Genomic DNA, 14,632 nt, shown 5'->3' on the forward strand with positions numbered 1-14,632 from the left:
TGGGTGAGAGGACACCATGCCCCTCATTTTTCACAGCATGTTGTACTGATCGTACAAACTTTCTTGAATCAGGGAAAAAAGCCTCAAGATTAACTTTTTTCCCTTGGTCTCATTCAGGAACCTTGTCAGTTCTCTCAATGTGTACTTAGACCCCTCTGCTTGACTGGCTGTCAGCTCCGGGCCTATTGAAGAGGAGTCTGAAAAAAATATCTCCTCATCCTCTTCCTCAGACTCACTTTCCTCCTCATCTCTATCTCCCACCCTGACCACCTGCTCTTCCTCTCTGGTCATGGCATCTCCCACAGCAACAGGCAAAATTTCCATTGTGCCTTTAACCACACCCTTTTTCCTTTTCCGCTTGGCACCCTCCTCCTCCCCCCTAGTCTCTTACACTTCCCCACTATACTCTCCTCATCCACTAGCATAACCTGACTAGACCTAGCATCCTCTACACCACCCTCCATAGCATGACTAGGCCCAGCATCATTCACACCATCCTCCATATCATAGCTAAGCCCAGCCTCAGCTACCCCACCATCTCTAGCCTGACTAGGCTTAGCCTCCACTACCCCACCATCTCTAGCCTGACTAGACCCAGCCTCCGCTACACCACCATCTCTAGCCTGACTAGACCCAGCCTCCACTACACCACCATCTCTAGTCTGACTAGACCCAGCCTCCTCTACCCCACCATCTCTAGTCTGACTAGACCCAGCCTCCGCTACCCCACCATCTCTAGCCTGACTATGCTTAGCCTCCACTACCCCACCATCTCTAGCCTGACTAGACCCAGCCTCCGCTACACCACCATCTCTAGCCTGACTAGACCCAGCCTCCACTACACCACCATCTCTAGTCTGACTAGACCCAGCCTCCTCTACCCCACCATCTCTTGCCTTACTAGACCCAGCCTCAGCTACCCCACCATCCCTGGTATGACTAGGCCCAGCCTCTGCTGTCTGCATCTCATTTCCCCCTGCACTTTGACCTCGATTTCCCCCACCGGCGCTTGTACCCTCACTTTGTCTACGGCCTTTATGTGGGCACGCAAAGCTCTTATGCCCCAAATCCCCACACTCAAAACACCGTAGACTGTCTGTGCTGGCAAACCCTGCATAGAGCCCCTCCCCATGCCTCACTTTAAAATGCACATTTAGCTGTTGCTCATTGTTGTTCAGGAACATAAACACTTGCCTCCGGAACGAAACAACGTGCTTAACAGCAGCTGCCTGAAAACCTGCCGACAGTACACGAAACCCGCTAGCAAACTTACCAAAACGACTCAGCTCTTTCCTGATTTGATCGTCCGTAATAAACGGAGGTAAATTTGCAACAACTACTCTTGTCGAAGGGGTAGAAAGAGGTAAAACTGGCACCAACACATCCCTTACAAATATTCCGCTAGCAATTAGCCTACCAACCAAATTTTCTCTTTTCATGAACACCACCACCGCTTTGTTCATTCTAGAAGCAGAATGTATAAATTCAGCTCCTACCTGTTCGCTGACCGCGAGCAGAACCTCCTCCACCTTAACTCCATTCTCAGGAACACACCTGAATCCATGCCGTATCGACAGCGTCTCCTCCGCGCTAGGCTGAGAAGCCATCGCGCATACCACACCTTGCAAACCCCAGAAACCTTACTCTGTCTTCTTCCACCCTAACTCTGAAAAAAAACGGTGGATACCGCTAAAACAAATATTGCATTAACCCTCCACCATAGAAAAAAAAATGTAAGAAAAAGATCAAGAAAAGAGTCTAGAAAGTTAGTTAGGACAGAGTCCTCCGCACCAAACACTCAAACTCCAAAAAACTCCCAGCATGCAGAGAGAGAGAGAGAGAGAGAGAGAGACAGAGAGACATCAGAAACAGGGAGAGAGAGAGAGAGAGAGAGAGAGAGAGAGACAGGGAGAGAGAGAGAGAGAGAGAGAGAGAGAGAGAGAGAGATAGAGAGAGAGTGAGAGAGAGACTTTGATAAGAGCTGTAGGGATCCCGTCCGATGGGCCATTCGGTCTCTCTGTGGGCTGGTTGAGTTATCAACAGAATGGATGACAGTGAGGCCGTTATTAGCTTTGTGAGGAGCTGGTAACACAAGATGCTGCTGCTCAGGGAGTCAGTAACATCAAGTAGTTGGGTAGAGAGAGCTTTTCCTAGTAGAGATACACACACACACACACACACACACACGTCATGATTTAAAAAATTTCTATAAACTTGTAAACTTTGCAACTTCAGCCAATGCAAACCTGCTTGACTTTCTTTCCCACCAACAGCTGTGGGCTAGTTAAAGTGAAGGGTCATGAATCTATATGATGAAACTCCTCCCAGACAGTAGCCTACAGAGTACAAACCATAATAATAATAATAATAATAACTTCACAGAACAGGCCATGTTTGAGTCCCAAATGGCACCCTATTCCCTTTTTTAGTGCACTACTACCATATAGGCCCTGGTCAAAAGCAGTGCACTATATGTAGGGAATAGGGTGCCATTTGAGCTGCAGTCCAGTCTAGCCTGAACAGCTGTCTCTGGTACAAACATTACTCTTTAGCAGTCCAGCTCCCGCTAGCCGGTTCCCAGATCTTTTTGTGCGGTTTTACCAACTCCTAATGATCTGGGATCAGGGCCCATATCCACAAAGCGTCTCATAGTAGGAGTGCTGATCTACGATCAGGTCCCACCCCCGCCCATGTAATCATATTCATCATGATCCAAATAGCAAAACAGATCCTAGATCAGCACTCCTACTTGGAGACACTTTGGGAATATGGGCCCTGGTCCTAAATTAATTGGCAAGACAGCACATACAAATCTGGGACCAGGCTATAGGGAGCTGAACTGCTAAAGAGTCATGTCTATACCGGAGATAGCTGTGAAGACGTATGGCCTGTGAAGTTATTATTTAATAAGGTCGTTTGGCTGTGGGCTGTATGATTCATACCCTGGCCTCTGCTATAATGAGTAATCAGCTCCCAGTCATCTCCCACCTAGATTGACACAGTTTGCTTCCCAAATGGCACCCTATTCCCTAAATAGTGTACTAGGAACATGGTCAAAAGTAGTGCACTATTTCTGGAATACTTCCATTTGGGACATACCCAGTGACTATATGGAATCAGAGTGCAGGGCAGATGCTTTCAAGCCTCTTCTTCCTCTTCCTCTTCCTCCTCCTCCTTCTCCTCCTCCTCCTCACAGGCAAAAGCTTCAACAGCTCCTTCTCTTTATGCAGTCCTGCTGCTGCCACTGTGTCTAAGGATCTGTACCAAATGGCACCCTATTCCCTATATAGTGCACCACATTACAAAGGCCTCTGGTCAAAAGTAGTGCCATATGTAGGGAATAGGGTGCCGTTTGGGAGGCGGTCTATCACGACGCCCCTCACGAGGACTATACATACTGCCGTCGTCGATTGAACTTAGTTACTGGACGATAAGCTAAGTTGAGGGGATAGATAGCCTCCGAAGAAATAAGCTGCCTGCCTTGCATGCGTGCCTCGGGTCTCTCTGTGTGAGGATAGGGGGCATTGTGTGTGTGTGCGCGATTGTCTGTGTGAGGCTGGCAAGAGGGGGCGTTAGCAGAAAACACAGAGCTCTGAGAAATGACAGTTTGAAAGATTTGTTATCGCCAAGGCTGTGTGCTGTGTGTCCTATGGCTTGCTGACTCTCGTTTTAAATCTTCTCTCACTCTTATCTTCTCAGTTTCCTCCCTTCCCTCTCTCTTTCCCTCGCTCCGTGCCCCCTCCTTCCCCACTCTTTCCCTCCTCTCCTCTTTGACCGTCCTCCCTCCAGATTTCACCATTTTATTCTCATCTGTTTGTGTCAGCTCATTTGCATCTTATTTAAAAGTATCTCACTCTCTTCTTCAGCTGCCTTTTTTTTCTCTTTCTATCGCTCACGTTAATGTGTGTGCGTGTATGTGCATGTCTCTTCTAATCTAATCTTCTGATGTAATCTAATCTAATCTGTGTGTGTGTGTGTGTGTGCGCGTGTCAGTGTCAGTGTGTGAAGTTGTTTATTCAGAGTTCTCTTAGCTTCTCCAGCTATCTTCCCCCGCACACGTTTCTGGTGTCCTCTTGATGTGTGAACTAATGTGTTCGGTCACAGAGCCACGGACCTCAGCCCACTTCAATCACTGACGGAAACAAAAACATTTGCAGCCACTTGAATCCCCTGAAGCTACTGTTCTAACTCAGTTCTAACTGAGTCTCATCTAGTCTCTCTCCCACACACTGACCCTGCCTGTCTACCACACACACTGACGCACCACACCACCTGGGTTCAGACAGTACTGGAAATATTTTCAAATCATTTTTCAAAAGAGGCCATACAAGCTCAGTCATGCACGGATTAAGTATTTGAAAGGAAACAAATAGTGTTTGGACCCATGTCTGACTGATACACCATCACGACCACCTGCCACCGGCAGCACGAGAGAGTGAGGGTAGCAACGGTAATGAAAATTGTTAAAAGGTTTTAATAACAATTTGAATAAATGCAACCGTTGGACAATGGTTGAAAATACTCCACATTTTTAAAGTTTGTATAATCCATCAGATATTGACTGAATTATAGCACATAAAACATTTTACTGGCACTGACAAATACATAATAGACTTCATGGATTTTGGTGGCAATTCACGTATTTATTGTAAAATGTAACTTTTTTATGAACGCATATATGTTCTAATGGTATCAGGTATAAAAAATTAAAATAAAAGTTTAAATAAAGAAAGTTAGATGCGCGTAATTTGCATAAATACAATAGTGTAATTTGCATATATTAATACATTAACATAAAGTGGTGGGTGGAATGGGGCTGAAACCACAAAAAATTGCTCTGTCTAGGCCTACTTCCACTCACCTGCTCTGTCTAGACTTCCACATAAATTACTGTTGTTGCCACGTTCTGTTGCATAATTCAACAAGTGTGTCAATAGCAGGATACCCTCAGATTAAAAACCAACAGGCTTGGCTCTAGATTACACCTATCTAAACATACTTTACATTGTTTGAGAGATCAGACAACTGATCTCAACTGTATTAAATTATAACTTTTTTCAATTTCACAAAAAATGTACACCCACAAAAATAAAGTTCCCTTCTCTTTCTTGTGATGTAAGTCTTGAGACGATGCATTTAATCCCCGACAACGCTTTAGCGTTCTTATGGAGCCAACAAAAAAATAATGTATAGGGAAATGGTTCCAATCGTTTTTCCACCATTCAGGCTTAAATCTCTCTAGGACAAGGTGACTTTTGTCAGTAGGTAGATCCAGATCCAGACCCAGCACTCCAAACTGCACCTCTGGTTAAAGTGAAGCGTTCAGTAGAGCGAAAGAGAACATTATCAGGTACTCATGTTATTTAATCCCCGACAAAAGCTTTAGCGTTCTTATAGATGCTAACTGTAACACTCATGGTGGGTAACAAAGGTTGAATGTTGAGGGTAAAGGGTGCAATTTGGGATGAAACCACTCTTTTCAGTGTTTCAACTGATATTTGTTAGAGCATCGCGGTGTGACAAGGGCCTCACTGTTTGGAGAAGTTCACTATCTCCCTCTCTCTGTCTCTCCCTCTTTCTCCTTCTCTATTATCCTGTGTTTCTGTTTAAATGTTTTCTGTGTGTCTACTCATTTTCTGTTTGTGTATATCTGTGTGAGTGTGTGTGTGTGTGTGCTTGTTTTTTTTATATCTAGTATATCTTGATCATGGGAGGTTTTGTTTGCATCCCAAATGGCACCATATTCCCTATAGGTAATGGTCAAAAGAAGTGCACTAAATAGAGAATAGGGTACAACTTGGAATGAGGTTGTGGTCTCACAGGCTCCTTTCAATTAGCGTCTCATTAGAGCTCTGGTAGAGAGTGGCTTTGTCTTCCGTTTGAAGTGACACAAATCTTAGCAGTGCAGCCAGCCAGCCAGCCAGGCAGACACACAAACCTTCTCCACCTCAGCCACCGATAACACCATGGCAACAACAGCAGTAAATATCAAACACATTGTTTTGCATTTGTTTTTCCCTTTGAGAAGAAGAAAGACATTCGTTGTTAATTTTTTACACAGGAAGTTGGATGTGACTTGGGGGTGAATTTCCATTTTTAGGCATCTCCGTGGCAGACTGAGTCTCTTGGGGATTTAAATCACTCTATATTGTACTCATACTGTATGTCTTGTCAATTATATAGTACGTCTTATAAAACTATTTATAACTAGTGTATACTATTATTAATGCGTATTTTAGCATTTAGAACCATTTATAAACATGTTAAAGTCCAGTAAGCATTAATTATCAATTTACAAGCATTTATAATGGCTTATTAATAAAAGTAATACAAAATTGTTACTCCATGTAAAATGAAAAAATCACAACAAACATAATTGATTTTAATCATTCAACTTTTAATGGTTGCTTTTCCCCCATCATCCCTCAGTACAAAGCTTTGGGAAGTCTAGTTCTGATTGTCTCTAGCTGTATGATCTAGGTAAAGTTTCCCGTAGGTACAGATCTAGGATCAGCTTCCCCTTCCCCAATAATAACCTTAACCGTTACTGGGGGAAATGCGAAACTGACCCTAGATCAGCGTCTAGGGGCAACTTCACCCTACTCATATATGATCAGTCCCCCAGTTGAAAACAGAAAGGCCCCTTTCAGTTCAACTACAAAGTCAATAAATATGGTATGAGAATGAATGGATGCCATGGAAAGGAGACAATGTCACTGAAAATATAGTCACAGGGAAAAGATCCAGCGCATCATTGTATCACATCGACACTTTCTCTCTCAAAAATACGCCCCCAAAAAAGACACAGCATTTGTTGAAAGAGACACTCTAAAAACAGAACACGGTTCATTCTCAAAGAAAACTTTTGTTCCACGTTGTTCTAAAAGAGAATTTGAAAGCTAAACTGAAGAGAGTAGTAAAACATGTAACTGCTAGTCTAGCCTTCCTAAAACTAGGCTGGTTAACATTGAGTTGTGGATAAGTTGTGTGCTGTTTTTCTCTCACATAGACACCGGCCACGGTACGCTACATCCCAAATGGCACCCTACTCCTTATTTAGTCCACTACTTTTGACCAGGGCCCATAAGGCTCTGGTCAAAAATAGTGCACTATATAGGGAATAGGGTGCCATTTTGGACTAAGAAATAGAGTACTATCAAAGAGCACTTTAAAAATGAACAGCAGTTGAACATGCAGGATTTCACAGGGACAAGTTCCCCTTCTGACAGTTCTCTTTCTACACGGTCCTCTTTCCACTAGACTAGGACTGTGTTCCAAAAGGCAACCTATTCCCTACATAGTGCATTATTTGTAGTGCACTATGTAGGGAATAGGGTGCCATTTGGGAAAACATACTAGAGCATATGAAGCACTTAAAACACAATCAAATGAATGCTTAAGTGAGTACACTTGGTGCAGTATGAGTGGCTTTTGTGGTTGGCCTATGTAGAAAATATTTTATTCATCAGAACGTGTACAGTACAGTATGTATTGCCATAAGTGATTGTTCCACATACAATGTTCTGTTCCAAAATTGTAAATATAAATTGAAGGTAAACAAACACAAATACAAGTCACACATACACACACACACACACACACACACACACACACACACACACACACACGCGCGCGCACACACACACACACACACACACACACGAGGTCTCCCCGGTCAGTTCATACCATACCATTAAAAGGTAATTAGAGTAAAACATACTAACCACATTAAACATGAACAACCAACTGCATAAACCGTTTTCCGCAGCGTGTCCTAACGAACAGGACCCATTACAGCGTGTCCTAACGAACAGGACCCGTTACAGCGTGTCCTAACGAACAGGACCCATTACAGCGTGTCCTAACGAACAGGACCCGTTACAGCGTGTCCTAACGAACAGGACCCGTTACAGCGTGTCCTAACGAAAGGAGATCCAGTACCGTATAGGTAGGTAGTTCCTCCTTCTGTTTTGCTTCTGATAGGTAAGCTGCTTTGGCATGGTCCACACTTCTCTAATGAAAATACTCTGCTGTGTGTGTGTGTGTGTGTGTGTGTGTGTGTGTGTGTGTGTGTGTGTGTGTGTTTCGCTGTGTAACCCAAGTGGAGGATCCTTCCAAGGAGACATCATTAAATATTAACACTGTAGCTCTCACTCGTCATGTCTTTCAGCAGGTTTGCATCACACAGGCTTGAGTCCAGTCCTCAGTGTGTGTGTTTGTGTGTGTGTGTGTGTGTGTCGTATGGTTATAAGACCATATACCTTTACAAGACTTGACCAAGATAACTTTATTGCAATAACGCCCAGATAGAAGAAACATGTAGGAATAAAGCTTTCACACACACACACACACACACACACACACACACACACACACACACACACACACACACACACACACGCACACGCACACGCACACAGATTCCCAAATGTAAAAACATCCCATATCTGGTTGAGTTGCTGGTGGAGAGGAGAGAGAGTTGTTCTAAAGCAGGCTGCCTGGAGGGAGAGAGCCGGTAGAGGGCTGTGTGTGTGTATGAGGGGGTTAGGAGATAGACCGGGTTAGGGGATAGACCGGGTTAAGGAATATGCCGGGGTAGGAGGATAGACCAGGTCAGGGGATAGACCGGGTTAGGGGATAGACCGGGTTAAGGGATAGACCGGGTTAAGGGATAGACTGGGTTAGGGGATAGACCGGGTTAGGGGATAGACTGTGTTAGGGGATAGACGGGTTAGGGGATAGGCTCGGCAGGGAGATATGCCAGCGGTCCTTAGGCTGACCTTTGACCTCTGTCCTGGGGCCTAACTCCCACAGTGGGGGGAGAGTCATTTGGGGAGAGGTCAAGAGCTGGCCTGGCTGGAGGGTTGGAGGATACACACCCAGAGCAGTGATCCTCTCTTGAGAGGGGGAGGATGGTATTAGAGAGAGAGAGAGATAGCGAGAAAGAGAGAGTAACAGTTCTCTATTGTTCCATACAGAGTTCACGATGAATAGGAGTGCTCCGCCCATGCCCATATTGCTGTGGCCCAACCTCTAGTCTCAATCTGGTGGTGTCCTTCCCCCTTCTCTTCCTCTCTCCTCCAGAGCCCCCTGATATAATCCCTTGAAACCAATGGCTGAAGTCTGCGTCCTAAAAATTGATTTGCTAAAAACAACCCAATTTAACCCAGTGCTATTTAAATAGTGGATTTAACACGTTGGGTTCTTTTGACCCAGCCAGTTGGTTTGTGTGAATAACCCAACATGTTGGGTTGTTGGGATTACCCAGACATGGGTTAATTCAACCATGTGTTGGGTATTTTTTACTCTCATGCTGGGTTTACCTAGCAGCTGGGGCCTTTTGAATATAATCCTTTGGTCATTTTCAGGAAGTGGGTCTTATTAGGGGTGTGACTTTCAGCTAGATCTTATCGGCCACCCATGTTAAGTTACATACAGCAAATTCAAATTTTACTTAATTGTTTTTGTATTTTACACATTCTTCTATAATATTAAGATTATTTACTACATATTATAATAATGTATACTGTACCACCTTATTGTATCCCAACAATGGAATTTCCATAGGTTTTTAGGGAACTCACACACTTCTGTAAGCCTTATTGAATCTACAAAAATGTCAATGTTTAACCTTAACATGTGATAACTATAAAACAGGATGAACAGGAATGACATTTACTGTCATGGGATGCTAAAAATAACTATCTGAAAGCCAGGCCTAATAATAAACTACGCCTCCAGTTTTCTGAGCTGACCCGCTGGGTCATATCTCAATTTCCCAGCACCCAGCGTCAATAACTCAGCAGTTTGAAAGAAAAAAATTGAACTAAGTGACCCAATGCCTGCAACCCAGCAGTTGGGTTAACCAAACAACCCAGCATTTTTAAGTGTGGAGGACTGTCTGTCTGCATTTAGTCTGTCTGTATTCAATCTGTCTGTCTGTTTGTCTGTCTTTCTGTATTCAGTCTGTCTGTATTCATTCTATATTAAAGGCTGGGGCCCAGTCTTAAGTTATGGTGTCTTCCTCTGGGGGCCCGAGGACCTTAGTCCCACCCAAGTGGCCCTGCTCTGGGTCCCTGGGGGTCGAGGAGTGGCTGTGGGGCTCGAGGCAGGACCAGGTCCTAGAGGAGGGGCCTGCCGGTGCATCTGCTGCATCCCCACATGTTGGCGGCGTGATAAGACCGACCGTATGGGCTGCTGGGGCTGAGGGGAGCGGAGGGGGTAGCTGCGTCGGTAGCGTAGCGACTGCGATCGTAGCAGGACCCTGGTGTACTGGACCTCGGGCATGATGAGCTTAAGACACAGCTCGTGGGCCAGGCTTCCGGGCCGTGTAGCATTGGTGTTGGTCGGCAGATCATAGCCCACGATGTCCACCTTTGCGCTGGGCTGCCATGGCCGCAGCTCCTTGTTCTTGATCTGGGCGGCCGAGCGGAGCTGGGGGAGCCCTCCGCCGAAGCAGCCCCTCACCAGCTTCTCCTGGGCCCTGCGGAGCAGCCGCAGCTCCCTGGCCACGCACGCTGGGCCCAGGGCTGCCAGCTGGCGCCACAGCGAGGTGTTGAAGTGGTCGTAGAGGCGTGCATCCAGGTGGTTCCAGGCGCGGATCTTGGCGGGGAGGCCCAGCGAGAGGCTGTGCTTGGAGCCGGATGTCCGCATGTTGAGCTTGACGTAGAGCATATCTTCCAGATCCCAGGAGAGGAGGTGACGGAGGAGGATCAGCGACTCATCAAAGTACTCGGCGATCATCACCAGGGAGAAGACACGCTCCGTCTTGGCCACGAAGTCCCGGGCGTACGCAGCCACGTCCGCCTCCGGATGGTCCTTGTCCCCGCCCAGGTCAAAAGTCAGAGTGTTACGGGCATACATGGAGTCATTCTCGTCCGGACGGTAGTACCGCCACGGCTCGTCCAGAAACGCCTCCAGAGACCCATTGGGAACTCTCTTAAAACTCTGACAGTACTGGTTATAGTAGCTGAACAACGATTCAAACATGGACCCTGGTTCTCGAAGTATGGTCACGTAGATGGTATCGTTAGGCATGAGGCGCTGCATCTCGGCAAGGTTGAAGCGCATGTGGCTGGTGACCACGTTGGGTGGCAGGGTGTGTGGGTGGACGAGGTGGGCGCTGAAAGTGCGCGGGTAGCAGAACTGATGTCCGCAGGCCTGCACGGGGAGCGCCACGGTCAGGTTGTGGCGCTCGGCGAAGCGGAAGAGCAGATTCTGCATGGTGGTGCTGGCGGTCTTGTGCGTCTTGAGAAAGGCCACGTTGGTGTGTTTGGGCTTGAGAGAGAAGGACGGGTGGGTGCGCAGCGACGGGCAGCCCAGGTGAAGGGCTTCCATCGTCCTGGAGGAGAGAGAAAGAGCGAGAGGGAGGAGTTTTGATATGAGGTTTGCAGTTCAATCTTTAGTTTTAGTTTAGCTAACTCCTGAGCTAGCAAGTCAATGTAGCTAGCAGAGAGGGTGGGATCTTTCTGACAAAAGTCAAGAGTGAACTGACGGAAGAGTGAAAACTGAACTGGTTGTTAGCTGTACAGATAGCTTGTTGACCAAATAGCAATAACTCAAGTTTAGGTCTAGTAAGCTTGCACTTTGTTTATTTGTTACATGCAGGGACGGAGTTAGCGTAATGGAGAGGGAGTAACAGGAAGCATGAAAGGAAGGAGAGTAAAAGTGAAATGGAGAGAAAAGGTAGGGAGACTGTGCGAGAACAGTAAGAAGGGAAACTGAAAGGAAGGTGAGAGGGTAATAGGACAGCGAAGGAAGATGAACAGTGTGAAATGGAGAGAGATTGGCTTTTACCAAATTATCGTACGACAGACCACATATTCACCCTGCACACCCTAATTGACGAACAAACAAACCAAAACAAATACAGTCTTCTCATGCTTTGTTGATTTAAAAAAGCCTTCGACTCAATTTGGAATGAGGGTCTATACAAATTGATGGAAAGTGGTGTTGGGGGAAAAACATACGACATTATAAAATCCATGTACACAAACAACAAGTCTACGGTTAAAATTGGCAAAAAACACAGGTCCGTGCGGTGAGACAGGGATGCAGCTTAAACCCAACCCCCTTCAACATATATATCAACGAATTTGGTGAGGGCACTAGAACAATCTGCAGCACCCGGCCTCACCCAGCTAGAATCTGAAGTCAAATGTATACTGTTTGCTAATGATCTGGTGCTTCTGTCACCAACCAAGGAGGGCTTATAGCAGCACCTAGATCTTCTGCACAGATTCTGCCAAACCTGGGCCCTGACAGTAAATCTCAGTAAGACCAAAATAATGGTGTTCCAAAAAAGGTCCAGTCGCCAGGACCACAAATACAAATTCCATCTAGACACCGTTGCCCTAGAGCACACAAAAAAACAATATATACCTTGGCCTAAACATCAGTGTCACAGGTAACTTCCACAAAGCTGTGAACGATCTGAGAGACAAGGCAAGAAGGGCCATCTATGCCATCAAAAGGAACAGAAAATTCAACATACCATTTAGGATCTGGCTAAAAATACTTGAATCAGTTACAGAACCCATTGTCCTTTATGGTTTTGAGGTCTGGGGTCCGCTCACCAACCGAGAATTCCCAAAATTGAAACTCTGCATGCAGAATTCTGCAAAAAAATCCACTGTGTACAATGTAAAACACCAAATAATACATGCAGAAAAGAATTAGGCCGATACCCACTAATTATCAAAATCCAGTAAAGAGACGTTACATTCTACAACCACCTAAAAGGAAGCGATTCCCAAACCTTCCATAACAAAGCAATCCCCTACAGAGAGATTCATTTGGAGAAGAGCCCCCTAAGCAAGCTGGTCCTGGGGCTCTGTTCACAAACACAAACAGACCCCACAGAGCCCCAGGACAGCAACATAATTAGACCCAACCAAATCATGAGAAAACAAAAAGATAATTACTTGACACATTGGAAAGAATTCACAAAAAAACTGAGAAAACTAGAATGCTATTTGGCCCTAAATATACATAATATGACATTTGAAATGTCTTTATTCTTTTGGAACTTCTGTGAGTGTAATGTTTACTGTTCATTTTTATTGTTTATTTTATTGTTTAGAGAGCGAGAGAGAGAGAGAGAGAGGGACATATAGTTAAAGAGGGTGGCTCAGGTTTAAAGGGCTAAGAAAGAGTAAAAGATGAGGTTGTCAAAGATCTCAGCCTCTCCACAATCTAATTGGTCCCAATGCTCAAGAACAGTGGTTCCCAAGCTTTTTATTGTCCTGTACCCCTTCAAACATTGAACCTCCAGCTGCGTACCCCCTCTAGCACCGTGGTCAGCGCACTCTCAAATGTTGTTTTTTGCCATTATTGTAAGTCTGCTACACAAACGCTATACGATACATTTATTAAACATAAGAATTGAGTGTGCGTTTTTGTCACAACCCGACTCGTGGGAAGTGACAAAGAGCTCTTATAGGATAAGGGCACAAATAAAATATATAATAATAATCAATCATTTTGCTCTTTATTTAACCATCTTACATATAAAACCTTATTTGTTCATCAGAAATTGTGAATAACTCACCACAGGTTAATGAGAAGGGTGTGCTTGAAAGGATGATCATAACTCTGCAATGTTGGGTTGTATTGGAGAGTCTCAGTCTTAAATCATTTTCCACACACAGTCTGTGCCTGTATTTAGTTTTCATGCTAGTGAGGGCCGAGAATCCACTCTCACATAGGTACGTGTTTGCAAAGGGCATCAGTGTCTTAACAGCGAGCGATTTGCCAAGGCAGGATACTCCTGGCGCAGCCTAATCCAGAAATCTGGCAGTGGCTTCTGATTAAATTCAATTTCACACAACCGCTTGTTGCAATTTCGATGAGGCTCTCTTGTTCAGATATCGGTAAGTGGACTGGAGGCAGGGCATGAAAGGGATAACGAATCCAGTTGTTTGTGTAATCCGTTTCGGGAAAGTACCTGCGGATTTACGCACCCAGCTCACTCAGGTGCTACGCTATATAACATTTGACATTGTCCGTAAGCTTGAGTTCATCTGCAAACAAAAAATCATACAATGATGGAAAGACCTGTGTGTTGTCCTTGTTAATGCAGACAGAGAAGAGCTCCAACTTCTTAATCATAGCCTCAACTTTTGTTCTACACGTTGAATATAGTTGCAGAGAGTCCCTGTAATCCTAGATTCAGATCATTCAGGCGAGTTCAGGGGCTTTGCTTTAACAAAGTTAAACATTTTCACTGTAGTGTCCAAAACATCTTTCAAGCTGTCAGGCATTCCCTTGACAGCAAGAGCCTCTTGGTGGATGCTGCAGTGTCCCCAATCGGCGTTGAGAGCAACTGCTTGCACGCGTGTTACCACTTCCCTATGTCTCCCTGTCATGGCTTTTGCGCCATCAGTACAGATACGAACACATCATGACCACATCTTGACCTACTTTAAAAATATCCTCTCCTGTTGTCCTGGTTTCCAGAAGAGGATGTCTTCCTTAATTGACCCCCCATAAATGTAACGGACAAATACCAGGAGCTGTGCCTGACCCGCCACGTGTGTTGACTCATCCAGCTGTAACGCATATAATTCACTGGCTTGTATGCAAAGCAGTAATTGTTTCAAAACATCTCCTGCCATGTCACTGATGCGTCGTG

The 14,632-nt window shown here is 45.2% G+C and overlaps 1 protein-coding gene across 1 annotated transcript in view; it reads right to left on the minus strand.

Moving 5' to 3' along the window:
* Positions 1-6,376: 6,376 nt before the first annotated feature.
* LOC106577858 (galactose-3-O-sulfotransferase 3-like) overlaps positions 6,377-14,632 on the minus strand; it is a 35,242-nt gene continuing 26,986 nt past the window's right edge. The window contains exon 3 of the mRNA XM_014156262.2: positions 6,377-11,341. Coding sequence (XP_014011737.2) covers positions 10,012-11,341 — 1,330 coding nt within the window. The 3' untranslated portion in view covers positions 6,377-10,011. The remainder of the gene's footprint in view (positions 11,342-14,632) is intronic.

The sequence above is a fragment of the Salmo salar genome, chromosome ssa18, assembly GCF_905237065.1.
Source record: "Salmo salar chromosome ssa18, Ssal_v3.1, whole genome shotgun sequence".
Classification (NCBI taxonomy): Eukaryota; Metazoa; Chordata; class Actinopteri; order Salmoniformes; family Salmonidae; genus Salmo; species Salmo salar.